This window comes from Trichosurus vulpecula, chromosome 5 (assembly GCF_011100635.1).
Source record: "Trichosurus vulpecula isolate mTriVul1 chromosome 5, mTriVul1.pri, whole genome shotgun sequence".
Classification (NCBI taxonomy): Eukaryota; Metazoa; Chordata; class Mammalia; order Diprotodontia; family Phalangeridae; genus Trichosurus; species Trichosurus vulpecula.
The window spans coordinates 233,382,263-233,395,279 of NC_050577.1; the positions used below are offsets into that span (position 1 = coordinate 233,382,263).

Genomic DNA, 13,017 nt, shown 5'->3' on the forward strand with positions numbered 1-13,017 from the left:
ATTCTTTCCCCAACACTTCCATTGAGCTTCTTCAAGGGTAAAATCCCTTCAATGTGCTGACAGACAATAAAACATGTGCTTTAAATCTACAGTCCCATCCTGCTCTCTCCAACCCCACTCTGCGGTGATTTCAGGTTGCTCTGAACCTTCTATACGCTCATGCTGGGTCCCTCTTGTAACTCATGGTGTGTATCTGTAAAACAGCTGTGATTATGGTAGAGACTAGGCTCATCCTGGAAGGCCCATGTAATGAAAAAATCTACCAACACTCACAATGATATTCTAGACCCATAAGTACCCAGGCCAGACAAGAAGTGGGAAGGTCACTCTGGCTTTCTTGACACAGGGTCATGCTGAGAGCCCTAGCATCTGCCTAATGGAGATGTTGGATACTCACTGTTAAGGCCAAGAGTTTCCCGTACGTGAGATGAGCAGGGATGTGGTCAGTCTTGGATCTCAAGGATTCCACATACCAATGTTCTGCCTCTGGAAGTTTGCTCAGCCTTAGGTAAGCCTCACCTAGAAAAAAATGTATTAGGCGTCATAAGAAACTAATAATCTTACCTCTTAAAAGACCATTCCCAGTAATTTGGAAAGGAGGGGGACACATTCACTCAACAAGTATCCATCGGGATTACCTGTGAAATTATAAACTGTTTTGCTGGCACCAAGGGGGATTAAAAAAAAACATTTAAGATGGGCTCTACGTTGGAACAAGGCATTCAGGTATCCATAGCAAGCTTAAAAATGGCACCTCCTCTGATGGGTTATTGTAGACATTTTATATATTAACTGGAAATACATAATAAACAGAAGGAACAAAAGAAAAGGAAGGGAAATACTATGCAATTATCCTGACTCAGTTTGGCCCCAGTTAAGAATCCAGAAAATGTGTTTTTTCAGAAGTGAGGGAACAGGGGAATGAAATATTGAATATGCTATCAATGTGCTGATTAGTTTTGATGAAGAATGTATGTGTGTGTGTGTATCTTTGGCACAAGGGATGACTCTCTGGGTAGGGAAGAGAAAATATATGTTGGAATGGAGATAATGTAAAAAATGATGAGCAAGTATTTATTAAGTACCTATTGCAGCTGAGGTATAGTGTTAATCGAATGATAACAACAAGTAACATTTATATAGTATTGTAAGGTTCTCAAAGTACTTTGCAAATATTATTATGCAATTGTGATAACAAAGAAGCCAAAAGAAGCCAGTAACTGCCTCAACAAGCAAACATCCAATCTCGGTCTCATGAGAAATGGAAGTCCAGAGTAACACCTGTTAAAAAGGCAATTTTATTTATAAAATGCTATGGAAGAGGGTGAGGAATATTACCTCAAAAAAGAATGAAATCAGAGAAAAAGAAAATAAGATTGCCAAACGTGTGAAGAGAGACAAAGATTGCCATTCCCCTTCTATTTATAAATCTGTATATCTATCTGTGTATATGTGTTCCTCTGACTTGACGGTAAGCTCTCTGATCACTGAATTGATGTTGGACATAATTTATAAAGTGGAATCAGAGAAGGAGAGATACTTTCTATTCATCTTAAAATCTTACTTTTACTTAATGAAATCATTCATGATCAATCATTCCTAAGCACTAGCTTATAAAATCAATTCTAGGTGCCATGATACAGGGTGTCCTTAAAGTCTGGACACAGGCAAAAAGGCATATTTTGAAATATTTGGAATATTAACAGACCTTAGCCCCTTGACTTCTTTTTCTGGAGTGTGCTAAAGGAGAAGGTGTACTCAATGAAAATCACAGATGCAACACACTTGATTGAATGCATAAAGAGTCAATATGCCAAAATTGACAGCAATGTGGAGTTATTGCATCAAGTTCACATGAATCTTGCAAAGCACATGAACCTTCGCATCACAAATGATGGAAATCATATTGAAGATGTTATTTGTTAATATTCCAATTAAATAAAATGTTGCTGAAAATTTCATTCATTTCTGGAAAATATGCATTTTTGCCTGTGTGTCCAGACTTCAGGAACACCCTGTACAACACAACAGCTAAAATTATCCATAATGCTAGACTTGGTACACACATCAACATTTGCAGTTGTCTTTTAACTTCTTAAGTTTGAAATTCTACAGCATGTCTACAAGTATAGCACCACAGGGATTCAAACTGAAACAGGCTTTGAGGTCATTACAACCAAGCAGTCTCCCTTTAGAGAAAGAGAACCAAAGACCTAGAGAGGAGAATTGAGTTGACCAAAGTCAAACAGAAATAGCAAAGCAAATTTTTCTGACTCCTGACATTAATTTTGTGTCCTTTTAATGACATCTCGTTGCCTCACTATGGTTCAGATTTTTATGATTTTATAAAATAGTTCAATTTCTTATTTACTTTTTCAAAAATCAAAAATTCAAAAAAAATCAAAAAGTTCAATGTTACCAGTGTTGTGTGTAGGTGTGGGGATATCTCAAGACGAACAGAAAAAAAAGATTGGATTCTCAAAATTATACTAGATAAGAAACCTATTGACTGATCTCACTATGTTCTTTTTCCTCAAAACAAAAACCCAATGCTATTAAAATCGTATGATATTCTCATTGATATGATGTAGATCAATCTTTCAGGTAGTATCTTTCCTAGTCACTTTTTCTAACTAACTACTACTGCCTGGCCCATTTCCTTCAGTCAGTACCTGTGTATAACTCATTAATTAGTAATACACCTAAGATGCAAAAACCTGAAAGGTTTGATAATGCATCTTGTCAAACAGGAGAAAATTAATTAATTCATATCCATCTTTGATCTCATATCTCAAAACAAGCCAGAAAGAATTCTGTGTAACCTAATGTAGTATTTCAAGGATTTTTTTCAATATCTAAGAGGCAGGCAGTGTGGTTTAAGGGAATAAAAGTTGGATTTGGAGTTAGGAAAGATTTTTGTTTAAATCTACTATTAGCTATGGAATAATGAACAAGTCACTTACCTCTCCGAGGCTTCCTAATTAACCTGTTTGTTTCCAGAATTTCTACCCTAGAGCCCCACTGTTTTAATTAGTGAATGTCTGACCTGGCCCACTATTTCAGGTGGGCCCCTGTCATGCTTCCCTTCTTAATTTCACTTCCTACCCCTCATCTTTCCAACAGCTTCCTCAGAAGCCTCAAATACCACACCTCTTCTCTACTCTTTACTGGTTGTTACTTAGTAATTTTTCAGTTCTGTCTGACTCTTTGTGAAGCTTTTTGGGGTTTTCTTGGCCATTTCCTTCTCTAGCTCATTTACAGATGAGGAAACTGAGGCAAACAGGGTTTTTGTCTGGGGTCACACAGCAAGTAAGTGTCTGAGGCCAGATCTGAACTCAGATCTTCCTGACTCCAGGCTTGACACTCTACTGTGCCATCCAGCTGTTGCTCATTACTGGAGCCATGATCAAATCAATACTGCCATTGTTCTGGGAACGGATATGTCAATCTTGTGGCCCAACTTATCACTCTTGTACCTTTCCAGACCAAAGTTAGCCTCCATGGTAATAACTTCTCCGTGTGCATTTTCTCCCCCATTGGAATGCATGATCCTTTGGGAATATGACTGTCATTACATTTATATTTTCATGGGCTGAGAAAATGTTTCTTCATTTGTAAAGGGGTTTGGTACATGGGCAAAGCACCTCTGATGTCCCTTCATATAGAAAGCTCTTAGCACAATGCCTGGCACGTAAGAAGGGATTAATAAATGTTTATTGAATCAATGTATGAATGTAGAATTGCCAAAGAGCCTGCTCCCAGAAGAACTGAATCATGAAGAGACAACATAAAATACCATAAAATGGGAGTAACTTGTAGAGACATTGGTGCATGTGTAGCCCTTCTGTAACTAGTTCCAGAATGCTGAGTTTTGGTTTCCTACTTCTGCTTTGGAGGACCTTTTTTCTCTTTTTCTTTCTTTCTTTTTTTTTCCAATCGCTTATCTCCTGGGAAATCAAGGAGTCTTCAAAAAAAGGCCTGAATCACCTTTGGACTGACTTATGTCTTCATCTAATTCTCCTGAGTTGCACTCTTGGGAAATCTCGTTGACTTCTTCGATTATAGGCTCTCAAAAGAGGCAAAACTGCAAGGTCATCTCCCCTCTGAGGCCATATAACAATGGGAAAGAGACTTAGTTCTTGGTCTCCACATTTTTTTTCTGTTTTAATGATGGTTGTTGAGCCTCCAATCTTGCGACTTTTGAAAATCAGGAAAGAGCCCTGATATCCTGGTATTCCAGAGTCTGGATTTTATAGACAGTGTATGATCACGCTTAGAGGACCATGGAATGGTCTTCAGGACTAAATACACTACTTGAATTTGATGGGGCCAGTGTTACTAAGGAAGCTAAAAGGGAACCTATTCTCCCAACATACTGAGGTGACAATACAGAAGTAAAGAGTATGTCCCCAATGTGTTGGAGGGAAATGTTTGTACTTTTGTTTCCAATACATCTTCAAAGTAAATATCCCTCTGTAAAAGCTCATCCTTATTAAATGATTAAATGAAATGGGAGTGATATCCACTGGGACCTAATGATGGGACAAACACAACCAGTGGGAGAATTGATCTGATAGAGATGAGAAGAAGCTATTACCCCACAAGCTATTACCACAGAAATAGTAGCCTGCCTCTGAAACAGTAAGATAAGAAGTACTTGAGACATGTTCATCCATTCATTGATTCATTCATTCACTGATTCATTCATTGATAAAAACAGATGAACAATAATTATAAAAATAAGCTCATATTTGTAAATTGCTTTTGAAAACTTTAAAACTGCATATGAATATCTAATATTATTGGATTGAAAAGTATGATTTCACCATATAAATTTACTTCCATATTTACTACTACTACTGCTACTATTACTACTACTAATAACTGGGGGAAAAACTTCTGGGAATATTATTATTGGATGTGAAAAGTATGATTTCACCACATAAATTCACTTCCATATTTACTACTACTACTACTAATAACTGGGGGAAAAACTTCTGGGAAGACTTGAAAAAGGGTTGCATATTATGTGCTATCATTGATGGATTGTCAGTTGAATATCTGGAGGAAATACTCACATTGATGAAATCATAGCTCTGCTGGAACATATGGAAAGGATAAAACAAATCAGTTTATAGAATAAACAGGGGCTTTTCAAAGACATGTTTGATATACATTTCTCCAATTCATTTGCAGATTCACATGTATGTTAGCAAATCCCCTTTCTTCTATGGCTTGTAGAGTTAAAAGCAGAATCACAATTTGCCTCAGTTTTAATTTGCTCAATCATACATATTGAGGCAGAAGAAGATGAGAGAGAAACAACAGATGGTTGGCCCTTAAAAAATAACTTTTTAATATAAAATACACTCAAACTAATTCTTACAAGGGAAAACTCAACATATGAGGTGCATTGCATATGACACTCTATTCTTTAAATCAAGAGCTGTTGGCACAAAATGTTCTACACTAACGAAATTATAAAATCTGCCAACAAAACCACAAACATCAATATCTATGGATGGATTATGGTTGGGCAACTTGATCTTTCTTTTAGAATGTATCAAGACTGTAAAACAGAAACTCTAGTAAAGGAAACAACTTGAGTGTCAAAAGGTAGCATGGAATGAATAGTGGACCTACTGTCAAGAGATCTGGGTTGAAATCCTGGTTCTTTTATTCACTATATGACTAAATATTTTGAGCCACAAGCTGTTTATACAATTGCCTTTTAAAACAAGGGGGGAGGGTTACTAATGCATTTGTGAATTATCTCAACAAATTGTCATAAAGACATTTTGTAAGCCTCAAGGTGCTCTACAATATCCAACTACTGATTTTGTTACAAAAAAAACAGAACAGATGAAATTAGCATTCAAAAGAATTATTAATGCAGGCCTCAAATCTAGGATACAGGTCATCTTTCATCTTTGAATAAAACAATTTGAATATCAGTATATTCAGTATATGTGGTCTGATCAGTGTCATGGAACTCCTAGTAAGGAAAATCCCTCTGCCCAAAAAGACCAACTATTCCTCTGTAATTTTTCAATTTAGAGACTAGCCTGGCTCATTTTTAACGCTTAACTGAAGGTTAAATAACATTGTCACACAGTCAGCATGTATCAGGGAGACATTACACAAATTCAACTAAAAGACATCACAAAGGAAAGTTGCCAGAGAGAGGCAAGGAGGAAGGATAGGAAAACTATAATTTCACTATGAAAAGAAAAGGAGATATAGCTAGGAATTTGCTAAACTATCTACCCTCCCCAGATCTGGACTTTTTTCTTAATGGATAATAAACAAAAGTGGGGATGTAGTAGGGGATTGTATGTAGAATAAAAGAAGCAAGTTGTAAATATTTATCCTTTTCTTGCAAAGAATAGCAGAACCGAAGCTTTGTTGTTTTGTTTTTCCATAAGAAAGAGACATGTTTCGAGATTCTCCCTAGATCATGTTTAGCCTTCAGATTTGTTTCTGAACCATTCGCTGGCAAGACAAATCTAAAGCTTACAGTTAGCTTCAAGCAGATAGAAGACTGAATTTAAGATACCATACATGCTATTTTTCTAGCCCACATAAAGCCCGAGGTCTGAATAATCCAGGCAAAGGCCACCTCCTTATGGGAAAGATGTTGGAATTACTGATGGCTCAGTATCCTAGCTCTGAGCAAATGTCAATTGAACTTATTGCACTGATGTGATATGAAGACTCAGGATAAGACAGACTGAGCTGAGTTGTCTGTGCATTTACCAGGGTTGAATCTAGCACCTCTCTGCAATCTGTTTCTTGTGGCTTACAGGGCCCTCCATCACTCCTTCCCCTTCCCTCTCTGCCTATCAAACTCCTACCCATTCTTCAAATTCTGCCTTCTCCATGGATGCTTCTCTGACGACCCCAGAGCTAGGAAGAATATCTCTTCTGTAAACTTCTTTAGTAATCGTTGACTTTAATACTCATTTGGTACTCATATCTGTAACAACAATGTGGCTTGCTGCTACTGTGGCTGTGTAAGACCAATAACGCCAGCACACAGGAGGTCTGTTAGCACAGGTTTTTTGATCTGCTTTTCTAAGGAAAGCTACTTTAAGGGGTTTACAATCTCACTTTAATTAAATGTACATATGTTATTCGTTTAGTTCAGGTGGAAAAGCCAGCACTCTGAACTTCAGAGCAAATACAAACAGAAATTACAAACAGAGACAATACAAACAGACCAAATCACAATACCTAGTTACCAGAGAAGAACCAACATTTGTTTTTTTTCTTCAAAGCTGGGGGGCTTCAGCAGCTACCCAGAGTCTCCACATCAACACTCTTCCAGTGAGTGAGAGCCCCAAACAAAATGCTAACCTCTGAGTTTATATATCCTGTTCAGGGTCAAAGGGCATTACAACCATGGAAATCAAAACCATGTGATGCTTCTTCAGGCATCACAGCCATGGGACTCAAACCTATGTGAAGTAGTAGGCTTTTCCTTGTTTCTTAGGCAAGTCATCAAAGACTCCCAAATTTAATAAAAGAAACAAAGAAACAAAGGCCAAGCTCATCAAAGGCACTTGATTACTTCAAAAGGGAAAACAGTAAAAAAATCCCACCTTAATTATCAATAGAATATCTTACTTTGTTTTATTCTCCTTCTTTCCTTCCTTCCTTCCTTCTTTCTCTCCTTCCCTTCTTTCTCTCCCTCCTTTCTCTCTTTTTTCTCTCTCTTTGTTTCTCTCCTTTCTTTCTTTCTTTTTCTTACTTTCTTCCTTCCTTTCATCCTTCTTCCTTCCTTCTCCAAGTATGTACAGTCAATTTCATTAACATGCAGATTTGTAAGAAAATGGGGTTTGTGGATGATGGAGAGTGTTGGTTGCCCATAGTATGATGTGGTTTATTAATGTTAGTTGAATTGTGTGGTGGAAGTGAATGTGCAATATAGAAGATAGGAACAAAATTAAATGTCATTTTGAGAGAGTGTGGGCAGCTAGGTGGAGCAGTGGATAGAGCATCAAGCCTGGAGTCAGGAAGACTTTAGTTCAAATCCAGCCTCAGACACTTACTAGCTATGTGACCTGGGCAAGTCATTTGACCCTGTTTGACTCAGTTTCCTCATCTGTAAAATGGGCTGGAGAAGCAAATGACAAACCGGTCCAATATCTTTGCCAAGGAAGCACCAAATGGGGTCACAAAGAGTCGGACACAATTTAACAACAAGAACACTAAGCCTAGAGAATCAGGAAAAGTTTCATGTAGAAGGTGGTACCTAATCTCAGATATAAAGAATATGAGGGATTCTAAGCATCAGAAATGAGAAATTTAGATCATTGCAGACAGGGGTGACAGCCTGTACAAAAGCACATGCCACGTGTACGCCTAAGTACAGATAACTATAACGTGTGTAAGAACTCTAATGGGGGAGAGGGGGATAGTAAGGTAAGTGGTGAATTTATGTTTTGTACCAATTAGAAGCTTAAAATGGGAACTGACAAATATATGGGTCCCTAGGAGGAGCGGACTGACCCTCTTGATCATTTTTGAGTTCAGTTTGGACAAATTCCCTAAAATCTTCATGCTGAGTTACCACGTATAAGGGATTTAGTGCTTCCTTTGGGTTAAGAAGAAAAAAGAAAGAAACTTGTTCAGTGTGAAAGATGAATTTGTATTTAATTTTAAAATGTAAATATAAGAAGTTTATGTCTGAGGATATTTTTATTGGCATTAACAGGGATTAACTTATGAAAAACCGGATAACTTTATTTATCTATATTTGGGTTAAACGGGACTTTACTTGAATCTAAAAATAATTTGAGGCTTCCGACTACTTGCAGGGAGAGGGAGTAATCTTCTGAGTGCTGGACCCCTCATTCTTTCTAACACCCTCTGGATACTGTCCCTAAACTGAAGGAGTAACTTCACTCAACTTGTCATTCTCGATCTTCCATTATCTGACACTAGCCTACTTTTTCAACCTCATCCTATTTTCCTTCTAATAAGCTTCTAAAAATTATGAATTTATACTCAAACTGTCATTCTTACAATCTCCTGAAAACATTGCAAGCTTTCCCATCCCTACCTATGCCTATGTTTATTCTATGTCCTAAGCCTAGACAATCCCCCCTCCATTAATCCCTCCATCTTTCCTATACTTCCTTTAATTTCTATGCATCCTTTAAAATCCAGCTCAAAATAGTTATCTCTTCAAGAAAACCTCTACTCTTCCATGCCAATAATAACCTTTCCTGCCCCAGATGTTTATTTGTCTATGTTTTATGAACTTGTGTGGTATTATGTATAGTATTACATGTCATAGTTCTCTGTCAGTATTCCCCACAGAAAATAAAAGCTCAAGGCTAAAGTAATATAATGGCCCTGGAGCCAGAAAACCTCGGTTTAAGACCAGTCTCTAACACATACTAGCTGTGACCCTGATCAAATCACTTAACCTCTTAGTGCTTTGGGTAACCCTCTCACACTATAAATTATAAAGGTGTCAATGAGCATTGTCAGAGGGAGTTTCCTCACTGGGAGTGAAATCATAGGTCTGGCAATTATATAGAAATAGGTATAATAGTTACATACATACATACACAGTATATTTATTTGTATCTTCATCATATTCCCTCACTAAAATATGTTTTATGAGTTTAGGTATCTAGTGTGTTTTATTTAAATTTTGTAACAGCTCTTGTGTTTTTTTAATGTAATAGGTGCTTAATAAATGTTTTTTGAATTTCATTAAATAATAAATAGCTCACCAATATATTCCACCATTCTCATACAATAACCCTGTGACCTAGGAAGGCCCTACGTTCCCCAGTTTACACATGCGAAAAAATGAGGTTCAGAAGAATCCAGGAATTTACAGTTAGTATATAGCAAAAGTCATGCTCAACTATAGGACTTCCTGGCTACAATTTCAGTATTCTTCCTACTGCACCATGCTGATAATGCCTCAATAAACCTGGAATTTTTCTTTCCTTTGTTATTTTAAACTCCTACACAATTTCCCTATAGTACTTAGCAAACTCTTTTAGAAACCCAAAGAATGGTTACATGCTGCTTTCGGAGAGCAGAAAGAAAGAATGGAAAGGACTGTGTTCTCATCGACAGGATAGACCCATGTCAAAAAAAATTCCAGAGAGAAGAGGGGGAAGTGAAGAAACAGAAAGAAGTGGTAGCAAATTAAATTCTGTTACTTGTTGAAAGAAAATGGCAGGGTCACAGGGGATATACACAGGAGGTACCTAGAATAGAGCTGATTATGAAATTTCCAGTGTGAACATTTATACCCCAGAAATCACCAAATGCTCTAAATAAGTGCTTTATGTATTGTTTGCTGATTTTCTGAGACCTGAGAAAGTGATGCTAAAAGTGATGCAGATTAAACTTAAAAGAATGTTGTGAGTATTCCCCCCACTCCAAGAGCCAATTGTTAAACATTTTCCAGCAAACCCCTTCAGTAGAACCATTATGACAATTGGAAATAAAGAAATTTAATTGAATGGGGAAGTTAAGAATCATGTGATACAGAAAGATGTTAAAAGGGATCAAGTGACTCTAAACGTTTCTGCCAATGGCATGATATAAGTAGCTTGCTCATGTCTAAAAACACTTGGTCCTTGACATGACCTTTCCTAGGTTGAATGGACTTCAGTCTTCAAGTCTGTTGAGCCATTTAATAATTGTCTTGCTCTCCAATAATAGCAGGTACAGGACCTTTAAATATCCATGACCCTCCCTCTGCCCAGACTCTACACGCATAGTTTTTCTCCCTAAACGGTTGACCAGTTAACCAACTTCTCTGAGAAAAATGGCCTGGGACAACCTAATGTTGTAGAAAAGATGCTCGATCAAGGGGATGGATTTTGCTGCATGCAAGGAGAGAAGCTTTAGAAAGGAAGCCCAGTGAAGGAAATTTCAGGGACAAGAGGTGCAAATATGAGTAACAGAACCAAGGAATCAAAAATCGACAAGGCTTTTTAAGTGCCTACCAAGTGCCATGTATTGCTCCAAGTTCTAATGAAGTAAAGATATAATAAAACAGTTTCATTTTATAAAGATATAATGAAACAGTTTTATGATACTTGTATTTATTCTATCAGGGGAAAAGATCACGTGCACACTAAAGTATATGCAATATATATACATATATATATATATATACATATATATATATATATGAATGATGGGTGAGGGGTTTTTTTTGAGGGGAGCACTAGAATTTGGGAGAAATCAGAAAAGCATGATAAGAACAGTAAAAGGGTCCCAAGCTCAGGAAACTAAATTTACGCTACACATCTAGGTCATTCTGAGCTTTTAGAGATGTGGGAAGTAGCAAATGGATCTAAGAAGAGTTTTGAGGTCACAGAAATAACTGGCTTACCAGACAGATGAAAATCTCTTTTGAGGAGGTTCAAGTGGGTGTGAGGAAGAACTGGTACAACGAGCAGGACGTGTAACACTATTCAAGCAAGCAAAGACAGCTAGTACATGCCCGCATCAGTAACTGACTACATTAATAGTAAGTGGCCATTCAATTACAATGACAACCTGAAAGCTATGCACAGTCCCCACTGGCACACATCTGAAACCGATCAGAAGGAAACGGTGATAATAAAATGTTTGAGTTTAAGAAAGGAATACAAACATCACTCTAGACTCATTTTCCCTTCATTAATTGATTTAGGGTGAACAGCAGCAGCAAAGTATCTCTACCTCCACCTATGTCATACTCCAATGTCATACACTTTGGCGTAGAGGTTACTATAGGCTTCTGAAGGGTATGTCAGTGACCATGCTGTACAATGCCTACAGGTCTCACTAAATTAGACAGGCTTCAGTTATGAGCTGGCTGATGGATTGTTCAACTATTGTTTGAGAAGTGATATTGATAAATGTCAAGGGGATCATCCACAGATTGGTAGCAGGATGATGAATTTGGGAACCATGAGAATGCCCAAAGACCATCTCCCAAGTTTTAAAGGGGCCATGGATTGACCTAGGTAGAAGGAAAACCCACACCAATAAATTCAAAGATCTGTGAAGTCTCTGTAGGATATGAGTGAGAAAGGATTCCAGTTTGAAATCAAACAACAATAACTGAAGTCTGGTTAGACCCCTACAGTTTACAAAATTATTAAAAATCTACTGTGATGGGACCTATTCTAAATGTTGGGGTACAAATAGAGCAAATGAAACTAACCCCACTCACAACATGCTGACATTCAGAACCTTATAAAGATTTTAACACAAAGTCCTAGCTCAGTGGTAGACAGGGTACTTCCTGGAGTCCGGAAGAACTGAGGTTAAATCCCATCTCAAGTACTTATTTGCTGTGAGACCCTGGGTAAGTCATTTAAATGATATTTGTTTCAATTTCCTCATCTGTATAATGGAGATAGTGACATCACCTAATTCATCCTTGTAAGAATCCAATGAGATTATATTTGTAAAGTACTTTACAAATCTTGGAGACAGCGAGGTGGCACAAGAGATAGGGTTCTAGGCTTGGAGTAAGGAAGACTCCTCTTCCTGAGTTCAAATCTGGTCTGGCATTTATTGGCTATGTGACCCCTGGCAAGTCACTGATCTCTGATGGCCTCAGTTTCTTCTTCATAAAATGAGTTACAGGAGGAAATGGCAAACCGCTCCAGTGTCTTTGCCAAGAAAACCCCAAAAGGGGTCGCAAAGAGTCAGACACAACTGAAAACAACTGAACAATAAAAATTACGAACCTTAAAGCCCTTTTTTTAGTTATTATTATTATTATTAATTATCTTAACACATTATTGACCCTGGGCAAGTCAATTAACCTTTCTGAGTGTCAGTTTGCTCATCTATAAAAGACCTTGGTTGGATTCAATGATCTCTTGAACTCAATGAAAGGCCTTGAGATCCCTTCCAGCCCCAAGTGTGGTGGAGCCAGCTCAAACCAGATGAGAAAGATGGTTAAAATTTCAATGTAGGCCATTTATACCTTGAAAATCAGCAAACACTACAAATCAAGTCTTGATTTATTGTAATATT

General features: G+C 37.5%; 1 protein-coding gene across 3 annotated transcripts in view; it reads right to left on the reverse strand.

The window, feature by feature from the left end:
- The window catches only part of TMTC2 (transmembrane O-mannosyltransferase targeting cadherins 2), a 534,931-nt gene that overhangs the window by 167,108 nt on the left and 354,806 nt on the right, over positions 1-13,017 (reverse strand). For all 3 annotated transcript variants that reach the window (XM_036759984.1, XM_036759983.1, XM_036759985.1), the window contains one exon: positions 398-519. In XM_036759984.1, the coding sequence (XP_036615879.1) occupies positions 398-519 (122 nt within the window). The remainder of the gene's footprint in view (positions 1-397; positions 520-13,017) is intronic.